At 50.2% G+C, this 15,027-nt stretch overlaps 3 protein-coding genes across 3 annotated transcripts; 1 reads left to right on the forward strand and 2 right to left on the reverse strand.

The window, feature by feature from the left end:
- Positions 1–2,333: 2,333 nt before the first annotated feature.
- On the reverse strand, positions 2,334–3,080 carry LOC115598135 (small basic protein 1-like). The gene is made up of 2 exons (XM_030448369.1): positions 2,950–3,080; positions 2,334–2,503 (listed from the first exon to the last, which is right to left on the reverse strand). The coding sequence occupies exons 1-2, from the start codon at positions 3,005–3,007 to the stop codon at positions 2,373–2,375; spliced, it is 189 nt and encodes a 62-aa protein (XP_030304229.1). The 5' UTR covers positions 3,008–3,080; the 3' UTR covers positions 2,334–2,372.
- Positions 3,081–7,967: 4,887 nt separating this feature from the next.
- LOC115598127 (cygnin) lies at positions 7,968–9,402 on the forward strand. Its single transcript, XM_030448297.1, has 2 exons — positions 7,968–8,045; positions 9,199–9,402. The coding sequence occupies exons 1-2, from the start codon at positions 7,988–7,990 to the stop codon at positions 9,330–9,332; spliced, it is 192 nt and encodes a 63-aa protein (XP_030304157.1). The 5' UTR covers positions 7,968–7,987; the 3' UTR covers positions 9,333–9,402.
- A 2,183-nt stretch (positions 9,403–11,585) lies between these two features.
- Positions 11,586–13,303, reverse strand: LOC115598122 (cygnin-like). Its single transcript, XM_030448258.1, has 2 exons — positions 12,988–13,303; positions 11,586–11,802 (listed from the first exon to the last, which is right to left on the reverse strand). The coding sequence occupies exons 1-2, from the start codon at positions 13,043–13,045 to the stop codon at positions 11,669–11,671; spliced, it is 192 nt and encodes a 63-aa protein (XP_030304118.1). The 5' UTR covers positions 13,046–13,303; the 3' UTR covers positions 11,586–11,668.
- Between the last annotated feature and the right edge of the window lie 1,724 nt (positions 13,304–15,027).

Consider the following 15,027-nt stretch of genomic DNA (forward strand, 5'->3'; position numbering starts at 1 on the left):
CACACATCCTCAAGATGGTAGGGACAGCAGCAATGGGGAGGGATCTGCCCTTCTCCTGCAGCAGAAATTCAAAATAAACTCCTGGTGTCAGGACCTTTCTTCAGCTGCAGAAAACATTTTGAAGGATGGAGATGGAGCAGAGTGAAAGACACCACTTCAAAACCCCATTTTGCAGCTCATTCACTTCCTTGTGGCTTTTCTTCTCACTCTCCTCACACAATCCTTTGTTTCTTTTTCTTGGGGAAAAATGTGAAAGAACAAAGGGTGATGGATTTTTTTGTGTGTGTGGATTTTTTTTTTTTTTTTTTTTTTTTTGCTGTTGGGTGTTTTTCCTTTTGCACTTTTTCTTCTTCTATCAAACTTTCTGTGTCTGTGAACTCTTCTCACCAGCACATGGATGATTCAGCTGGATTTTTCCCTCTCTCCCAGCCTGTTCTCTGGGCTCAGGTGAGGCTTGACAAATTCCTGCTTGGAAGACAAGACTCTGTGGCTCTTGATGGGCCACCCTGTCTCAAATGTGACATTTAGGACCAGAGGAGATGGATGGAAGCTACACCAGGGGAGGCTTAGGCTGGATCTTAGGAAATATTTATTCACTGAGAGGTTTGTCAGGCACTGGAATGCCCCAGGACAATGATGGAGACATTTAAAAGGCATTTGGACCTGGTCCTTAAGGACATGGTTTAGTTGTTAGATTATGGTGTTGGTCAAAGGTTGGACTGGATGATCTTGGAGGTCTCTTCCAACCTAAAACATTCTGTGATTTACCTGCTGCTTATCACTGCCTGATTTCAGGGACTGGATGTTAAGCTCCTCACACTTGCTATCCCCATAGCTTGGAAAGAAACTCCTTCCTCTTATCAAGAAAAATATCAGATGAAATCCCAGGGCTTTATCAGGATTTTTGTCTGCTTGGTCAGCCTTTAAACTGATAAAGCTTTTTGAAGTTATCAGATTTCTCATTTATCCTGGGTCCTAAAGATAAAACAACAGGTGACAAGGCTGCTGGCTGGGTTATTTCTGGGTTTGCCTAGCATGCAGTCGTTTGGCCCCTGTGGTTGGTAGCAACCCCCTTGGAGCAGCTTCTGGTTTAGCTAGAGACACAAAATAAGGATTTCCCTCTTGGGTGGGTAGCAAGAGATGTTTGCAGGCACCAGGTGCTCAAAATCCCCTTTTCCAAAGCTGGAGGAGTTTTGGAAAAGTGCAGAAATAAGCCTCAGAGAGACATTGTTCTTTCCTTGAGTCCAGGCACTGCTGGTGGTGCCAAGATCTCTATGGAGCACTGAAGAATGGCATAGAAGAAGGGAGAGAGAGACCTTCATGAAGTCATCTTTCTGCAAGGGAAAGGTCTTCACATCTCCTCTCTTCTATTGCAGCATCCTTCAGTCCAACTAACCCCAGTGCCATAGCTTTTGTTTGGGCATGAAAAGCCCCATGGATGAACACATTCTTTTTTTTTTATTATTTTTTTTTTTTTCTGGAGAGTTTCAGAGGAACAGGGCAGTTTTCTGTGCCATGATCTGGTCAGGGAGTTGACCCTTTTTAACAAAAACATCTCACCCTCTAATACTGCCCCAGGGCTTGTCTGGTTGCCTTTCACCAGGATGTTCTGAGCCATCCCACACCAGATCCCTCCCTCCAGAAAGCCTGGGGCTGGGGAGGGGACAGGGAAGGGGACACTGAAGAAGTTCTCCTTGGTTTTTCTGCCAGGAATGGTGACCTCCAAGGGGTCACTGTTAATTTAATTAATCACAGGTTATGTTGGAAAGTCACCTGCTGTGGGCAAGGGTGTCCAGGACATGGAACCTGAGTGTCTGTACTGGGATGAGGATGTTCTGGAGGCTCCCTGGGAGTGGGATTTTGGGGCTGCAAAGGGTAGGTGGGGGGCTGTTGGCCTCCAGCCTCTACCCCCCAATTGGACTGAGGTCCCCAGTGCAGATGTTGAATGGGACTGATGGGCACTGGGGGCTGTTGTGTCCCCTGAAAATGAGCTGAGATTCAACTTGTGGAGGAGGGAAACATAATATTAATCAGTCCTTTCCCAGCCTTTGCCACCAGCATGGTTTGGAGGCATGAGAGAAGCCCCAGACCTCTTCTCTTCCATTGTCTCATTTTGGTGTCACGGGGCTGGGGCTGTCACAAATGCCTTTGGGGTTTTCAGGGATGTGTTGTGAAGGGAGGTCTGGCTGCAGAACCTCTCCTGGTGCTGCCCTCCCAGGAGCTGAATGGACCACACAGCACACAGAGATCACATCTGCCCATCTTTACTTCAAAGCAGTGAGCACCATCCCTGTCCCACCACAAATCCAGAGCTGGGAGCCCCACCACGAGTGTTGCTGCTGCTCCTCCTCCAGGGCTGGACCCTTTCAGAATCATTTTCCCTTTTTGGGTGGGGGGATGCAGCAGTACATCTTCCCACAGGACTGGCTGAAAGTCCACTCATCCCTTTTGCCACACAGGTAGGAACAATACCCACCACAAAAGCCCTTAGGCTGCCCGTGCCCTGCCATGGAAAGGAGAGAGAGTTTGGGTTATAAGAGAAAATGTCAAATAATGGGAGAAGAGCAGAGCTGTGATTCTGGGAGCTCCAGAAGTTTTCTCCTTGCTGGTTTAGACCCAGAGAAGGCAGGACCCATGCTTTCTGTCCCCATTGACCTGGGGGACCCTGTCCTCTCTCCACAGCTCAGCCCTTCAGCTTGCTGGCAAAAATCTCTTTGCACAAGAGGAAGGCATTTGTGTTGTGGCTTTTATCTCATCCCAAATCAGCCCTGCAAGTCAGGTTGGGTCAATCATCAGCCAGAGGCAGCTGCAAGGTCCCTGAGCTCCAATTCCAAAGCTGGGTGAGATGAGCCACCTCCCTCCACCCCCAGGCCCAAAGGCTGGAGAGGGGACAGGCACTTGGTACCCCAACCTCATTGCTTTCTCCACCCCTACGTGTTGTCATCTTACCTGGGGTGGCCAAGGAGGAAACCAGGAGCAGAGCAAAGACCACAAAGAGCACCCTCATGTCTGGAGGCCAAGGGAGATCTCAGCACACAAAGCAGGGCTGGGATGGCCATGGTGGGGGACTTTGGAAGCTTGGGGTTTTATAGAGGGTTTCCTGCCACAAACAGACTGGCAGGAGGAGAAACTTGAGCAAACCCCATCTCCCAGGAGGTGTTTGCTGGCTGGCACGTGCAATGTCACCCCGACCCACTGGGCCCACTCACAAAGGCACCTGGCAGCCAGGGCCATGCTCCAGTTTTAATCCTGGGCTTTTCTGCCAGGAATGGTGACCTCCAAGGGGTCACTGTGAATTTAATTAATCACAGGTTATGTTGAAAAGTCACCTGCTGTGGGCAAGGGTGGCCAGGACATGGAACCTGAGTGGTTGCACTGAGATGAGGATGTTCTGGAGGTACTCTGGGAGTGGGATGTGGGGACTGCAAGGGGTAGGTGGAGGCTGTTGTCCTCCATCCCCATTCCAGGGTCATTCCCCCTCCCTCAGATCCATCTTCTGGGATTGAGGGAGCCCTGGGGCACATCCCAGAGCTGCAGGGTCTGAGGCTGAGAGCCCATCTGAGAACCTCTGGGCACTGTCTGCAAGGGTTGGACACAATGGACATCACTGAGGCATCAGATCCATGGTGGGGAGGAGTTTGCCAGGTGCATCCATCCCCAACCTCTGCATTGGCACTGAGGTTCCTCAAGGGTCTCCCCCTGAGGTGTACAAACTGGAGATCATGGAGAGGTTTGGGTTGGAAGGGACCTTTGAAGACCTCCAAGTCCATTCCCTCTACTGTGAGCAGGGATCAGGTTGAGCCCTATCCAACCTGACCTGGGATGTTTCCAGTGATTGGGGATCTCCTACTTCTCTGGGGAACCTGGGACAGTGTCTCACCAACCTCAGTGTAAAAAAAATGTTCTTTATACCTAATGTCAATCCTCTTTCAGCTTCAAACCATCACCCCCTGTCCTATCACTACAGACCCTGCTGAAAAGTCTGTCCCCATCTTTCTCATTGGCCCCCTTTAAATATTGAAAGGACACTCTAAGGTTTCCCTGGAACCTTCTCTTCTCCAGGCTGAACAACCCCAACTCTCAGCCTGGCTCCAGAGCTGCTCCAACCCTTGGATCATCTCCATGGCCTCCTTTGGACTCACTCCAACATCTCCAGGTCCTTCTTGTGTTGGGGACCTTCTTGTTCTGACTACAGAACTGGACCCAGCACTGCAGGAGGGGTCTCACCAGAGCAGAGTAAAATGGAAGTCATCCTAACTGTTGTCCTCAGGAACTTGTTGGGGTTTTTTTTTATTTTTCTTTTAATTTCAGACACCCAGCAGTGGTGTTTCCACACTCCCCTTAATCAGTCCTTTCTGCTGTAGGACCCTGGAGTTGCAAAGCTTCTCCTCAACCTCAGCTGAGGATATCTCGTTGCATCTGGAGCTCTCATCTTGTCCACTAAGAGCAGACCACACCAGTGTGTGGCCTTTGTTGGCTTTGAGGACTTCCATGTATTCCCCATCTTCTCTTTCCTGATCATCCCTGCTCCATTTGCTTCAGGCTGCCCCTGCAGGTCCCATCTCCTTGACCTCCTGTCACCTCCTGAGCTCCCATCCACCCCTTTCCCAGGTTCCTGATTCCTGGTGCTCAGAGCTGGATGGATGCTTTGTCCTGTGTTGCACAACCTCAGCTTTTGTTTACACTTGTAGGACAATTGGTGCTGCTGTCCCTACACTGTGACTCATTTGTGCCTACCCATGAGCCACTGAAAGCCACATTTTTTTTCTGGCAGAACTGCCAGCCAGACAGAAACTCCTTGTTCTGTGCTCTCCAGCTTGTTTGTTCTTGTCTGTGTAGACAAAGCAGCTTTCCCTAGCACTTAATTATTTTTTTTTCCTCATTGTCTCTTTAGCACGTGAAGATCCATGGAATGCTGATCCAGTCCTCTAATGCTCTGCAATCCCTTTCATTTATTTGTGAATTTAGTGAGCAGACTCTCCAGAAAGACGTGGAAGTTATGATGCAGAATAGCACTGGCCTCACAATCCATTTCTGATCAGGTGTGGCAGTTCATTACCTCATTTGCATATTCATTTACATCCCCTCTCATCAGCATCATGATCTCTTTTTGAAAGGTGTCAGACAAAATCTACAAATAGTTCTCAGGCCACACGAATGTGATGAAAATCAGCCCAAAACCAAGGTCCTGCACTTGGGTTGGGGTAGAGCTCAGTATCCATACAGGGTGAGGGTTAAGGGATGGAGAGAATCCCTGAGGAGAAGGATTTGAGGGTACTGGTGGGTGAGAAGCTGGATATGAGCCAGGAATGAGAGGTCACAGCCCAGAAACCACCCTTGTCCTGGGCTGCATCAGCATCAGTGGGACCAGAAGGGTCAGGGAGGGGATTGTCCCCCTCTGCTCTGCTCCAGGGAGAACCCCTTGGGTGCTGTCTCCAGTTCTGGGGTCTCCAACACAAGAAGGACCTGGAGATGATGGAGTGAGACCAGAGACACCAAGGTGATGATCAGAGGGCTGGAGCAGCTCTGATCTGGAGCCTGGATGAGAGTTGGGGTTGCTCAGCCTGGAGAAGAGAAAACTCTGGGGAGACCTTAGAGCACCTTCCAGTGCCTGAAGGGGCTCCAGGAAAGCTGGGGAAGGAATTTTTCCAAGGGCATGGGGAGGTAGGATGAAGAGGAATGGTTCCAACCTGACTGGCACGGGTTTTCCAGAAAAGTTGTGGATGTCCCATCATACCTGAGAGTATTCAAGAAGTGGTGGGATGGGACTCTGAACAACCTGGTCTAGTGGAAGGGTCAAGAAAAGCTGGGGAGAGACTTTGGACAAGGGTCTGGAGGGATGGGATGAGGGGGAAGGGTTTCCAGCTGCAAGAGATTTGGGTCAGGCATTTAGAAGAAATTCTTTTCTGTGAGGGTGCTGAGCCCCTGGCCCAGGTTTCCCAGAGAAGCTGTGGCTGCCCCGTCCCTGGCAGTGTCTCAGCCCAGGTTGGATGGGGCTTGGGGCACCCTGGGCTGGGGGAGGTGTCCCTGCCCATGCAGGGGGTTGGAATGTGATGATTTTGAAGGTCCCTTATAACCCACACCATTCTGGGACTGTATGAAATGGTGATGATGGAGCAGATGAGCTGCACTATCTCCTCACCCTCACTTTTCCTCAATCTCTGCACTCAGAGGTCTCAGAGAGGGAAGTGCTGCTGAGTCCTGTCAGAGGGCAGAGCTGGGCTTGGGCACAAGTGAGTGCCTGGGAAGGAGTCCAAGAAAAACTTTTCCCTGAGTAAAACTCCCCACCTTCCAGTAACATGAAGTTTGGTGATTTTTCCAGCAGGTTTTACATCTTCTCTTTTTATTTTGTACCTGCTTCGTTCATTTATAAATTTCTTTTACAAGGAAATTTCTCCTTTCGATACATTTTGACTTCTTGAGCAGGTTCCATGCTTCTGCTTTGCTCAGAAGAGCAGTGTGAGCTCAGAAGATCTCAGTGTGAAAGGGGATTTTTATGTGGTTGGTTTTTTTTGATAAATACCTGGTTTATCAGTGCATCCCACCTATTTCTTGGCTTAGAAAACTGAAGATCCACATCTGTCTCTTCCTTAGGCTTCTACAGTTTTAACACCTTTGTGATACACCCCCAGTGATGTTGGGGGTATCCCAGTATATTTAATTTTGAGTAGATGAGTCCCCAGCCCTGCCACCTTTTTTTTAACCTCTTCTTGCCCTACTGTTGTCCATCAGGGATGGGCAGATGAGCCATGCACACCCCACAGGGCAATGCCCCACAAGTTGAAGCAGTTTCCTATTGACTTAATAATTTTATTAATATTTCTTTACGTATTATTTATCTTTTTTGTTTGTTTTGGTTTTGGGGTTTTTTTTTGTTCATATCTGCTATTTTCAGAAAGCTTTCTTCAAGGACTCTTGAAACTCCCTCCTCACTGGCTTTAGATAATTCAGACCTATCATTTGGATGTAGATTATATTTTCTTTTTGGATCCACAGCCTTAAACTAACCCAGATGCAACATTTGACTTTTTTTTTTTTGCCCTGTTACCCAGCACTGTAAGATCCTTCTGCCTCTTTTTGGAGATTTAGGGTTGGTGGTACTCAGAAGTTTGGCCTCAGCAGCAGCTTCTGTCCCTTCACCAGTCACCTCTGGCTTTTTTTTTTTGTTCTTTTTCTGGTTGTTTATGAAGCTATTAAACAGCCCAGTGAGCTGAGGTTGGAAAGGTTCCTTTGCAGAGCTCTGCTCCTGTCTGACACATCTGTCTGGAGGCTTTGGGAGGAAGAGGCAATGATCAAAGGGTCTGCAAGTGGTGTCCTCCTCACCTGGAAGCTCTCAGCCCCAGAGCTCCTGCCCATCCATCACCCAGAGGGGGGATAGGGGACAACAAAAAGGGACTAGCATGATGTTTGCTAGATTTATCAGGGAGATTTTACAGACATCATTCACAAGCAGAGACATCAATCCTTTCCAAGCTACCAGCACCCCATGGTGACCAATCTGGACAATGGAGAGAGATTTATCAGTGCATTGTGGCCACATTTCAGCCCTGTTACATCTCTGCCAGAGGTTGGGAAAGGCCTGATGCCCTGTGATACTGATCTTCTTGGCTCTTCATCATTTTTAGACTTGTAGATCTCCATCAGGTCCCTCTGACCCACCAGCCCAGTCCTAACAACCCCACTCTTGACAAACCCCATTTAATTGTGCTCTCATCCAGACCAGTGCCCAGGAATCCCATCTGATATTGGGGAAACAGCTTTGGGGGAAGGAGGTGGCTGCCAACATGCTTGGGGACATGTGGGAAGCTGCAGATCCACCCAGGTGGAGCCTTGGATGGATTCCCATCTCTCCCCAGCATCCTCTGCTCCCCAGGGAAAGGCTCTATAAAAAGCAGCAGCTTCAGGCTCCCTGCACATCACCTCCTCCCTTGGAGATCTCACCAACTCTCCTCTTCATCCTTCCTGAGGTCCCAGCTCAACTCCAGCCATGAGGTTCCTCTACCTTCTCTTTGCTGTCTTCCTCCTGGTCTCCTTGGCCACTCCAGGTAAGGTAACAACTGGGGCAGGATGAGCTGATGTCAGCTGGGGGTCTTTAAAAAATAATTTTAGCTCTTAAAAATATGGTTATTCCCATCTGAGGTGACTGCTACGACCCGAGCAGGGACTTTAATCCCTTCTCTTAAGGGTCAGTGATACAAGGAAATAAGGACTCAGAGAGATTTTATAGACTCATAGAATAATTTGGGTTGGAAGGGAGCTCTAAAGCTCACCCACTCCAACCCCTGCAGTCAGCAGGGACACCCTCACCCAGATCAGGGTGCTCAGAGCCTCCTCAAGCCTCACCTTGAATATCTTCAGGGATGAGGCTTCAACCACCTCCCTGGGCAACCTCTTCCATTTTTCCACTGCCCTCATGGTAAGGAACTTGTTTCTAATCTAAACCCAATCTATATCTTCCCTTCTCTAATTAAAACCCATTGCCCCTCATCCTATCACTCCAGGCCCTTACACACAGTCCCTCTCCACCCTTCCTGGAGGCAACTTTGACTCTAAATTCGTGTAGGAATATCTTAGGGAATGGTCAAGTCCCAGTCCTGGGTACCTTTGATTTGCTGATGTGACACAGCTGTGGCTCCTCATGCCTCTTTCTGAGCCTCCACAGCTTTATGGTCCCTCTGCAGGAGGCAAAAGGGAATTCTGGGCTGAGGTCTCCCGGAAAGGAGATATCAATCAATCAATATCCATCCTCGTCAACCTGGGCAAAACCTTTAACTTGGCCCAATTTTAACCAGCACAGTGAATATTTGGTGCAAGGATGCTGTGGGACCTATTTCAAGACCTTTGAAGTGTCCCTTCAACTTCAATTTAAGAGTGGAGAGGGAATTTTTTTAAAGGATGAAGGAAATACAGAGATCTGACTGGACAACTGAGTTCTTGAAGTAAGCTTGATGTGGCTTTTGCTGTTTTGTTCTGGGAACACAGATCCTACTCCTTAAGGAGGGAAACAACAATGGAATGGCAGTGCTGGGTTCAAGGTTGGACTTCATGATCTTTAAGATCTTTCCAACCAAAATGATTCTATGACTCTAACCTCCTACATGCACATGCACACAGAGGAGCATCTGGATGAATCTTTTTGCTTTTGGTTGTCACACCATTGTTCTGACCCAACCCCTCTCCTTCTGCTCCCTCTTGCAGGCTATGGGCAGCTAAGGAAGTACTGCCCCAAGGTGGGATACTGCTCCAGCAAGTGCTCCAAGGCAGATGTTTGGTCCTTCTCTGCTGACTGCAAGTACTACTGCTGCATCCCACCCGGCTGGAAGGGGAAGTAGGAGCTGAAGAGGAAGGGTCTGGGGGAAGAGGAGGCTCCCTGGTGGCTTTGGGATCAGCTTCTCCACTGTCTGACCCAATTGTCATCCCATCCTCTCCATAATTAAAAGAGAAAAAAAGGAGATGTAACTCTGGTGTGTGTGGTGTGGTTCCTGGTGTCCCCATCATCCCATCCAAGTAGAGCACTGGGACAGCCCCTGGTTCCTGGTGTCCCCATGATCCCATTCATGCAAACCTCTGGGATAGCCCCTTGTTACTGATGTCCCCATCATCCCATGTAGAGCACTGGGACAGCTCCTGGTTCCTGGTGTCTCCATGATCCCATCCATGCAGAGCACTGGGACAGGTCCTGGTTCCTGGTGTCCCCATGATCCCTTGTAGAGTGGTAAGAAAATTCCTCCAAGCCCAGACCAAAGGCTCAGCAACACCAAAAAGAAATCTGAACATCCAAGTGCACTGATAGCTGCAGAGCTGCCAGGGGTCTCACAGGGATGTAGGGATGTGGGAAGAAGGCATTATTTTCCCTCTTCCCTCCTCTATGGCCCTGAACTCAACTCCCAGGAGACAAGAGAGAATCTTTCAGTTCCTTAATGCTTCGTCAGGCTACAAGTCATGTATAGAATCCTAGAATGATTGAATGGTTTGGGATGAAAGGGACCTTAATGATAATCCAGTTCCAACCCCCCTGCATGGTCAGGGACACCTCCCACCAGCTTAGGGTGCTCCAAGCCCCATCCAACCTGGGCTGAGACACTGCTGGGGATGGGGCAGCCACAGCTTCTCTGGGAAACCTGGGCCAGGGGCTCAGCACCCTCACAGCAAAGAATTTCTTCTTTTCTTTTTCCTTTTCATGTCTCCTGGTTTGGGCCAGGATAAAGGTGATTTTCTGTCTTGTACTTTTGCTTCCAGCTCAGTCTCTTGTCAGGAGCTGCACTTGCTGAAATCAACAGCAAGTTTCTCAGGCAGTGTCTGCTGCTGGGACTGATCCCACTCCATGGTTATAGTTACAGCTGGGAATGGGCTGCAGAACCAAGGAACTGCTCAGCTCTGAGGAACATTTGGCCCTCTGGAAGGAGAAAAGGAGTAAAAAGGCCACACCTGAAACCCTCCCTTAGGAAGGAACAGACAAGAGAAATGACCAAACTTGACCAAACAGAGGATTCCATCCCATACACCTCATACTCAGGATAAATTTGAGGGATCACAAGGCTCAAACCCCTTCCTGCTTCCCCTTCTTCCCCTCTCCCTGTTTGTTTTGGCATCCTGGGAGGATTCCATCCCTTCCTCTGCCTGTGCTCCTGATCCATGCCAGCCTGAATCTGTGTGTTCCTGCCTCCAGCTCCCAACTGCTGCTGACCCCAGGATTCCAGCCTGGACTTTCCCAGGGCTGCCCTGCAGCCTCGGTGGGGATGTGAGAGTTATTGGGGGGAAGGGGGGAGGAACGTGGGATCAATTTTCCTGTATATTTGTATAGATTTAATAATTTGGAGCAACTTCCAGTGCCTGAAGGGGCTCCAGGAAAGCTGGGGAAGGACTTTGGACAAGGGAATGGAAGAACAGGATGAGGGGAAAGAGTTTAAAGATGAAAAAGGGGAGACTGAGATGAGATGTAAGGAAGAAATTCTTTCTTCTGAAGGTGCTGAGCCCCTGACCCAGGTTTCCCAGAGAAGCTGTGGCTGCCCCATCCCTGGCAGTGTCTCAGCCCAGGTTGGATGGGGCTTGGAGCACCCTGGGCTGGGGGAGGTGTCCCTGACCATGCAGAGGGGTTGGAACTGGATGAGCTTTAAGGTCCATTCCAACCCACACCAGTCTGGGATTCTGATTCATTCTTTTCAGCCCCAGGACTGACCCAGGCTCTCTCCCATAGGAGATCTTGGGGGTTTGCTATGAGGCTCAGAAGGGAAAGACACACCCAGGAAGGTGCCATTCCAACCACTCCTCTTTCAGCCCACGGTGGATGAATTCACTCCATATATTTGTCTCTTTTGTTACAAATTGTGTGCAAAAAGAGCAATGAGACATTGGGCTGGGCTTGGAGGACCTGTCCCAGTGGTCTGCATGGATGGGATCATGGGGACACAAGGAACCAGGGGCTATCCCAGTGGTCTCCATGGATGGGATCATGGGGACACCAGGAACCAGGAGCTGTCCCAGTGCTCTACATGGATGGGATCATGGGGACAGCAGGAACCACACCACACACACCCAGAGTTACATCTCCTTTTTTTCTCTTTTAATTATGGAGAGGAGGGGATGACAATTGGGTCAGACAGTGGAGAAGCTGATCCCAAAGCCACCAGGGAGCCTCCTCTTCCCCCAGACCCTTCCTCTTCAGCTCCTACTTCCCCTTCCAGCCGGGTGGGATGCAGCAGTAGTACTTGCAGTCAGCAGAGAAGGACCAAACATCTGCCTTGGAGCACTTGCTGGAGCAGTATCCCACCTTGGGGCAGTGCCTCCTTAACTGCCCATAGCCTGCAAGAGGGAGCAGAAAGAGAGTGGTTGGGTCAGAACAGGTCCCTCTGTGTGTCCCCATTGTCAGAGCCTTCCCACCACCTCCAGCTCTGAGTCTGGCACTGCTCACAAGGAGGAGACCTTGTTCCTAGGGAGCTCCTGCTCCGTTCTCCCAAAGCTCCACCCCTGCTCTGTACCTAACCAAGGGGACAGACACCCTGAGGATCACAATCCCAGGAAGGTCCCTGAGCCTCCCTCTCCTCCCAGCTGGTGACAACAGGGCCAGGAGATGACACTGGTGTAACAACCCAAAGCAAAAAGATTCATCCAGGTGCTCCTCTGAGTGCATGTGCATGTAGGAGGTTACAATCCTAGAATCATTTTGGCTGGAAAGACCTTAAAGATCATGAAGTCCAACCTGGAACCCAGCACTGCCATTCCCTTCTCTTGTTCCTCTCCTAAAGGGTTTCTGAGGTGTCACATCCTCTGGCTACCTCACCTGCAGGACTTCAAAGAGACCCAAGTGCCCAACATGAGGCACCAGGCTGGGAGACTCTTGGCCTAAAATAGTTGGGAAATGATGTCCAGAACCAATGGACATTGGTCTGGGAAACCTTTTGTTCATTCAAGAACAAGAGAAGCAGAACTGGAGGTTCAGGTTCTGCACAGGGAAGATGGAAGGGAACTGGACCCTGAAGTTATGCTCAGAACTTTGGTTTGTCCCAAAAGATGGCATCATCTGAGCAGGAGGCATCCAAGGGGTTGGTGTCTCTGAAGAAGACATCCAGCTCTCACTTGGGTCTCCATGGCTCAAATCATTAAACCTTGACCCAGAGAGTGTGAAAAATGTCCAAAACCATCCTAAAAGTGCCAACCCCAGAACTTGAACTCAACAGAGAGTCTGCCTGGGGAGAAGATATCTATTTCCCAGAGCCAGGGCTCAGCTCCTTTGCCTGCACACCCCCAGACACCCCCATTTTAAACAGCCTGAAGCACCCAAGTCATCTGCTTGTGTTCAGGAGACCAGCACCCCCCTCCACACCCAGAGGATTTCGTCCCTTCATGGAGGCAAGAAAAATCACAGCTTTTGAAGCCAGTCGAGGTCCCATTTGTTCAACCTGCCCATCGAGCATGGCCAAGGACCCTCATCACCCCGCTCCTCCCAGCACTGTCCAGTTCAGCTCTCAGTGCCATTCACCCTCTTACCTGGGACAGCCAAGGAGAGCAGGAGGAAGAGAGCAAAGGCAAAGGAGAGGAACTTCATGGCTGGGTCTCCGTGAGGATCTCAGCAGGGCTGGAGAGAGCCTGAGCTGGATGGTGCTGAGTGGCAGGGCTGGGGATCCTCATATTTATGGTGCTTTTCCCAGCAGAGAGGAGGCTTCTGGGGGAGGTCCTCTCATGGTTCAGCTCACAGAACAACCCCCACCCTGCCCCTGGGTGTCTTGGCAAAACTCTGCTGTCCCCAGATCTGGTATCAATGCCCACTTCAAATCAAAGCCACCGAGTGTGACAGGAGCTGAGAGGGAGGAGATAGAACAGAGGTGCTGGGGCAGAGGGACCTGGATGGCTCCAAGATGACTATCAGAGGGCTCCAGGACTTGCTCAACCTTTGGCAGGGATGCAGCTGCCTGAAGCAGGGTTGGAGCATGGCCAATGCACTGATGCCTCTCCCTCCAGCATCTCTGCCTCTCCCCGTGGGGGGATGAAGAAGCCAAGAGGGGCCCTGCTGGGACCAAGCCTGGCTTGGGAAGGACCCAATGGCCACGGATCAGCCCCATGGGAGCTCCAAGTGCAGAGTTCCTCTGATAAATCCAGCAATCCCTCTGGGCAGTGTGAGCTGTGCTGTGGTCCCCCCTCTCACCCCACTGCTGGGCAGGAGCCCTGGGACTGGGAGCCTTTTCCCACCCGGATGAGTGACCTGAGCCCTTGCAGATCCTTGGATCACAAACCCCCCTGACACATCTGTGGCCTCAGGTGTGCTTGGCTTCTGGGATGGAGACAGCCTGGCTCTACTGGGCATGGAAGGAGCTTCTGGCATCTTTCCACTGAAGCCCTCCCTGTAGCCCCCTCTGCTACCAAGTCCTAGCCAAGCAATCCCAGTACAGAGTCCAACAGTTGGAAAAGCTCCTGCAAGGAAAAGCTGCTACAACCAGCTCTGCTGAGGAGGGATCTCCAGTCCATCACCCATCACCAGTGGCCATTTGAGGGTTTGCTGTATGGTATTTTTCCAGGAGGAATTTGCTGTGAGTTGATGCCTGGCATTGCTGAGCTACCTCACAGGTACAGTGGTTGTTACTGGTAGAGGAGTCAGGGACCAGCAGAGCACTGGGTGATCATTTCCCTTCTGGAACAAGAACATCAAGAAGGGTGCACCAGGAAAATCTGGGGCATTTTAACACTTCTTCTGCCTTATCTTCTCTGCTTCTCTCCTGCTTTTATTTCCTACAATACAGTAGAGACAGTGCAGAAAGATCTGGAGACAACAGAAGATCTTTTGGTCCCAGGAGGACTGGGGGCTGCTCAGCATCTCAGAGCTCTGCTGTCCATGTAAAGGATAGAGTGGAAGGAACCCCCTTGTTCCCAGCCCCTTTGTGTCTTTGTCCACCTGTCGCTCATTGGATGAGCTTAAAATTGAGATTAAGGAGAGCCAGACTGAGGTGTTTCCATAGAAGGACCTACAGACATGGTAGTTGTTGGCTGAATTTCCTAAATAAAGATATCTAAGGCCATCTGAGAAACCCATGAGCACCCAGGACATTTGTATGCATCTGGTAAATATGATAAGGGGTCTCTGGGGGATCATTACCCTCTGGAGACCAGGTGGGACATCTCAAAGACACAGCTAGGATGTCTGAGTCCCTGGGAAGTGTCAGCCTAGTTAATAGTGTTGACATGAACATGTAGAACATGGTTCAACTCACCCTAAATAAAACCCTTCAGGCCAGTAAACTGAGTGACTCTTCCAGCTCTTTGGGTTTTAGTGAGTGGAGCTCCACTGACCAGCTAAGGACTGGAGACACCCGGAACAAAAGGAGACACCCACATGAGGAATCTAAGTTCAGGTGCCTCTGAATTAATCCCACACAGAGGGGACAGACCTAGAACAAGTCCTTCTGAAGTTCTTGTTCTTCAGGGCTGGCAGCCCCAGCTCTCAGGCAGCTCTGGAGGGGATGATGCAATGCAGTGCCAGTATTGCTCAAACATTCATCCATTGCCAGGGAACACAACCTACAGTGTCTCACCTGG

This window comes from Calypte anna, chromosome 3 (assembly GCF_003957555.1).
Source record: "Calypte anna isolate BGI_N300 chromosome 3, bCalAnn1_v1.p, whole genome shotgun sequence".
Lineage (NCBI taxonomy): Eukaryota > Metazoa > Chordata > Aves > Apodiformes > Trochilidae > Calypte > Calypte anna.

Excerpts from the sequence above, each read along its gene's own strand:
- LOC115598135 (XM_030448369.1), bottom strand. The coding sequence starts at position 3,007 with ATGAGGGTGCTCTTTGTGGTCTTTGCTCTGCTCCTGGTTTCCTCCTTG. Across the intron at positions 2,504-2,949 it reads TTCCTCCTTGGCCACCCCAG|GGCACGGGCAGCCTAAGGGC; the intron begins GTAAGATGACAA and ends TTTCCATGGCAG.
- LOC115598127 (XM_030448297.1), top strand. The coding sequence starts at position 7,988 with ATGAGGTTCCTCTACCTTCTCTTTGCTGTCTTCCTCCTGGTCTCCTTG. Across the intron at positions 8,046-9,198 it reads GGTCTCCTTGGCCACTCCAG|GCTATGGGCAGCTAAGGAAG; the intron begins GTAAGGTAACAA and ends TCCCTCTTGCAG.
- LOC115598122 (XM_030448258.1), bottom strand. The coding sequence starts at position 13,045 with ATGAAGTTCCTCTCCTTTGCCTTTGCTCTCTTCCTCCTGCTCTCCTTG. Across the intron at positions 11,803-12,987 it reads GCTCTCCTTGGCTGTCCCAG|GCTATGGGCAGTTAAGGAGG; the intron begins GTAAGAGGGTGA and ends TCCCTCTTGCAG.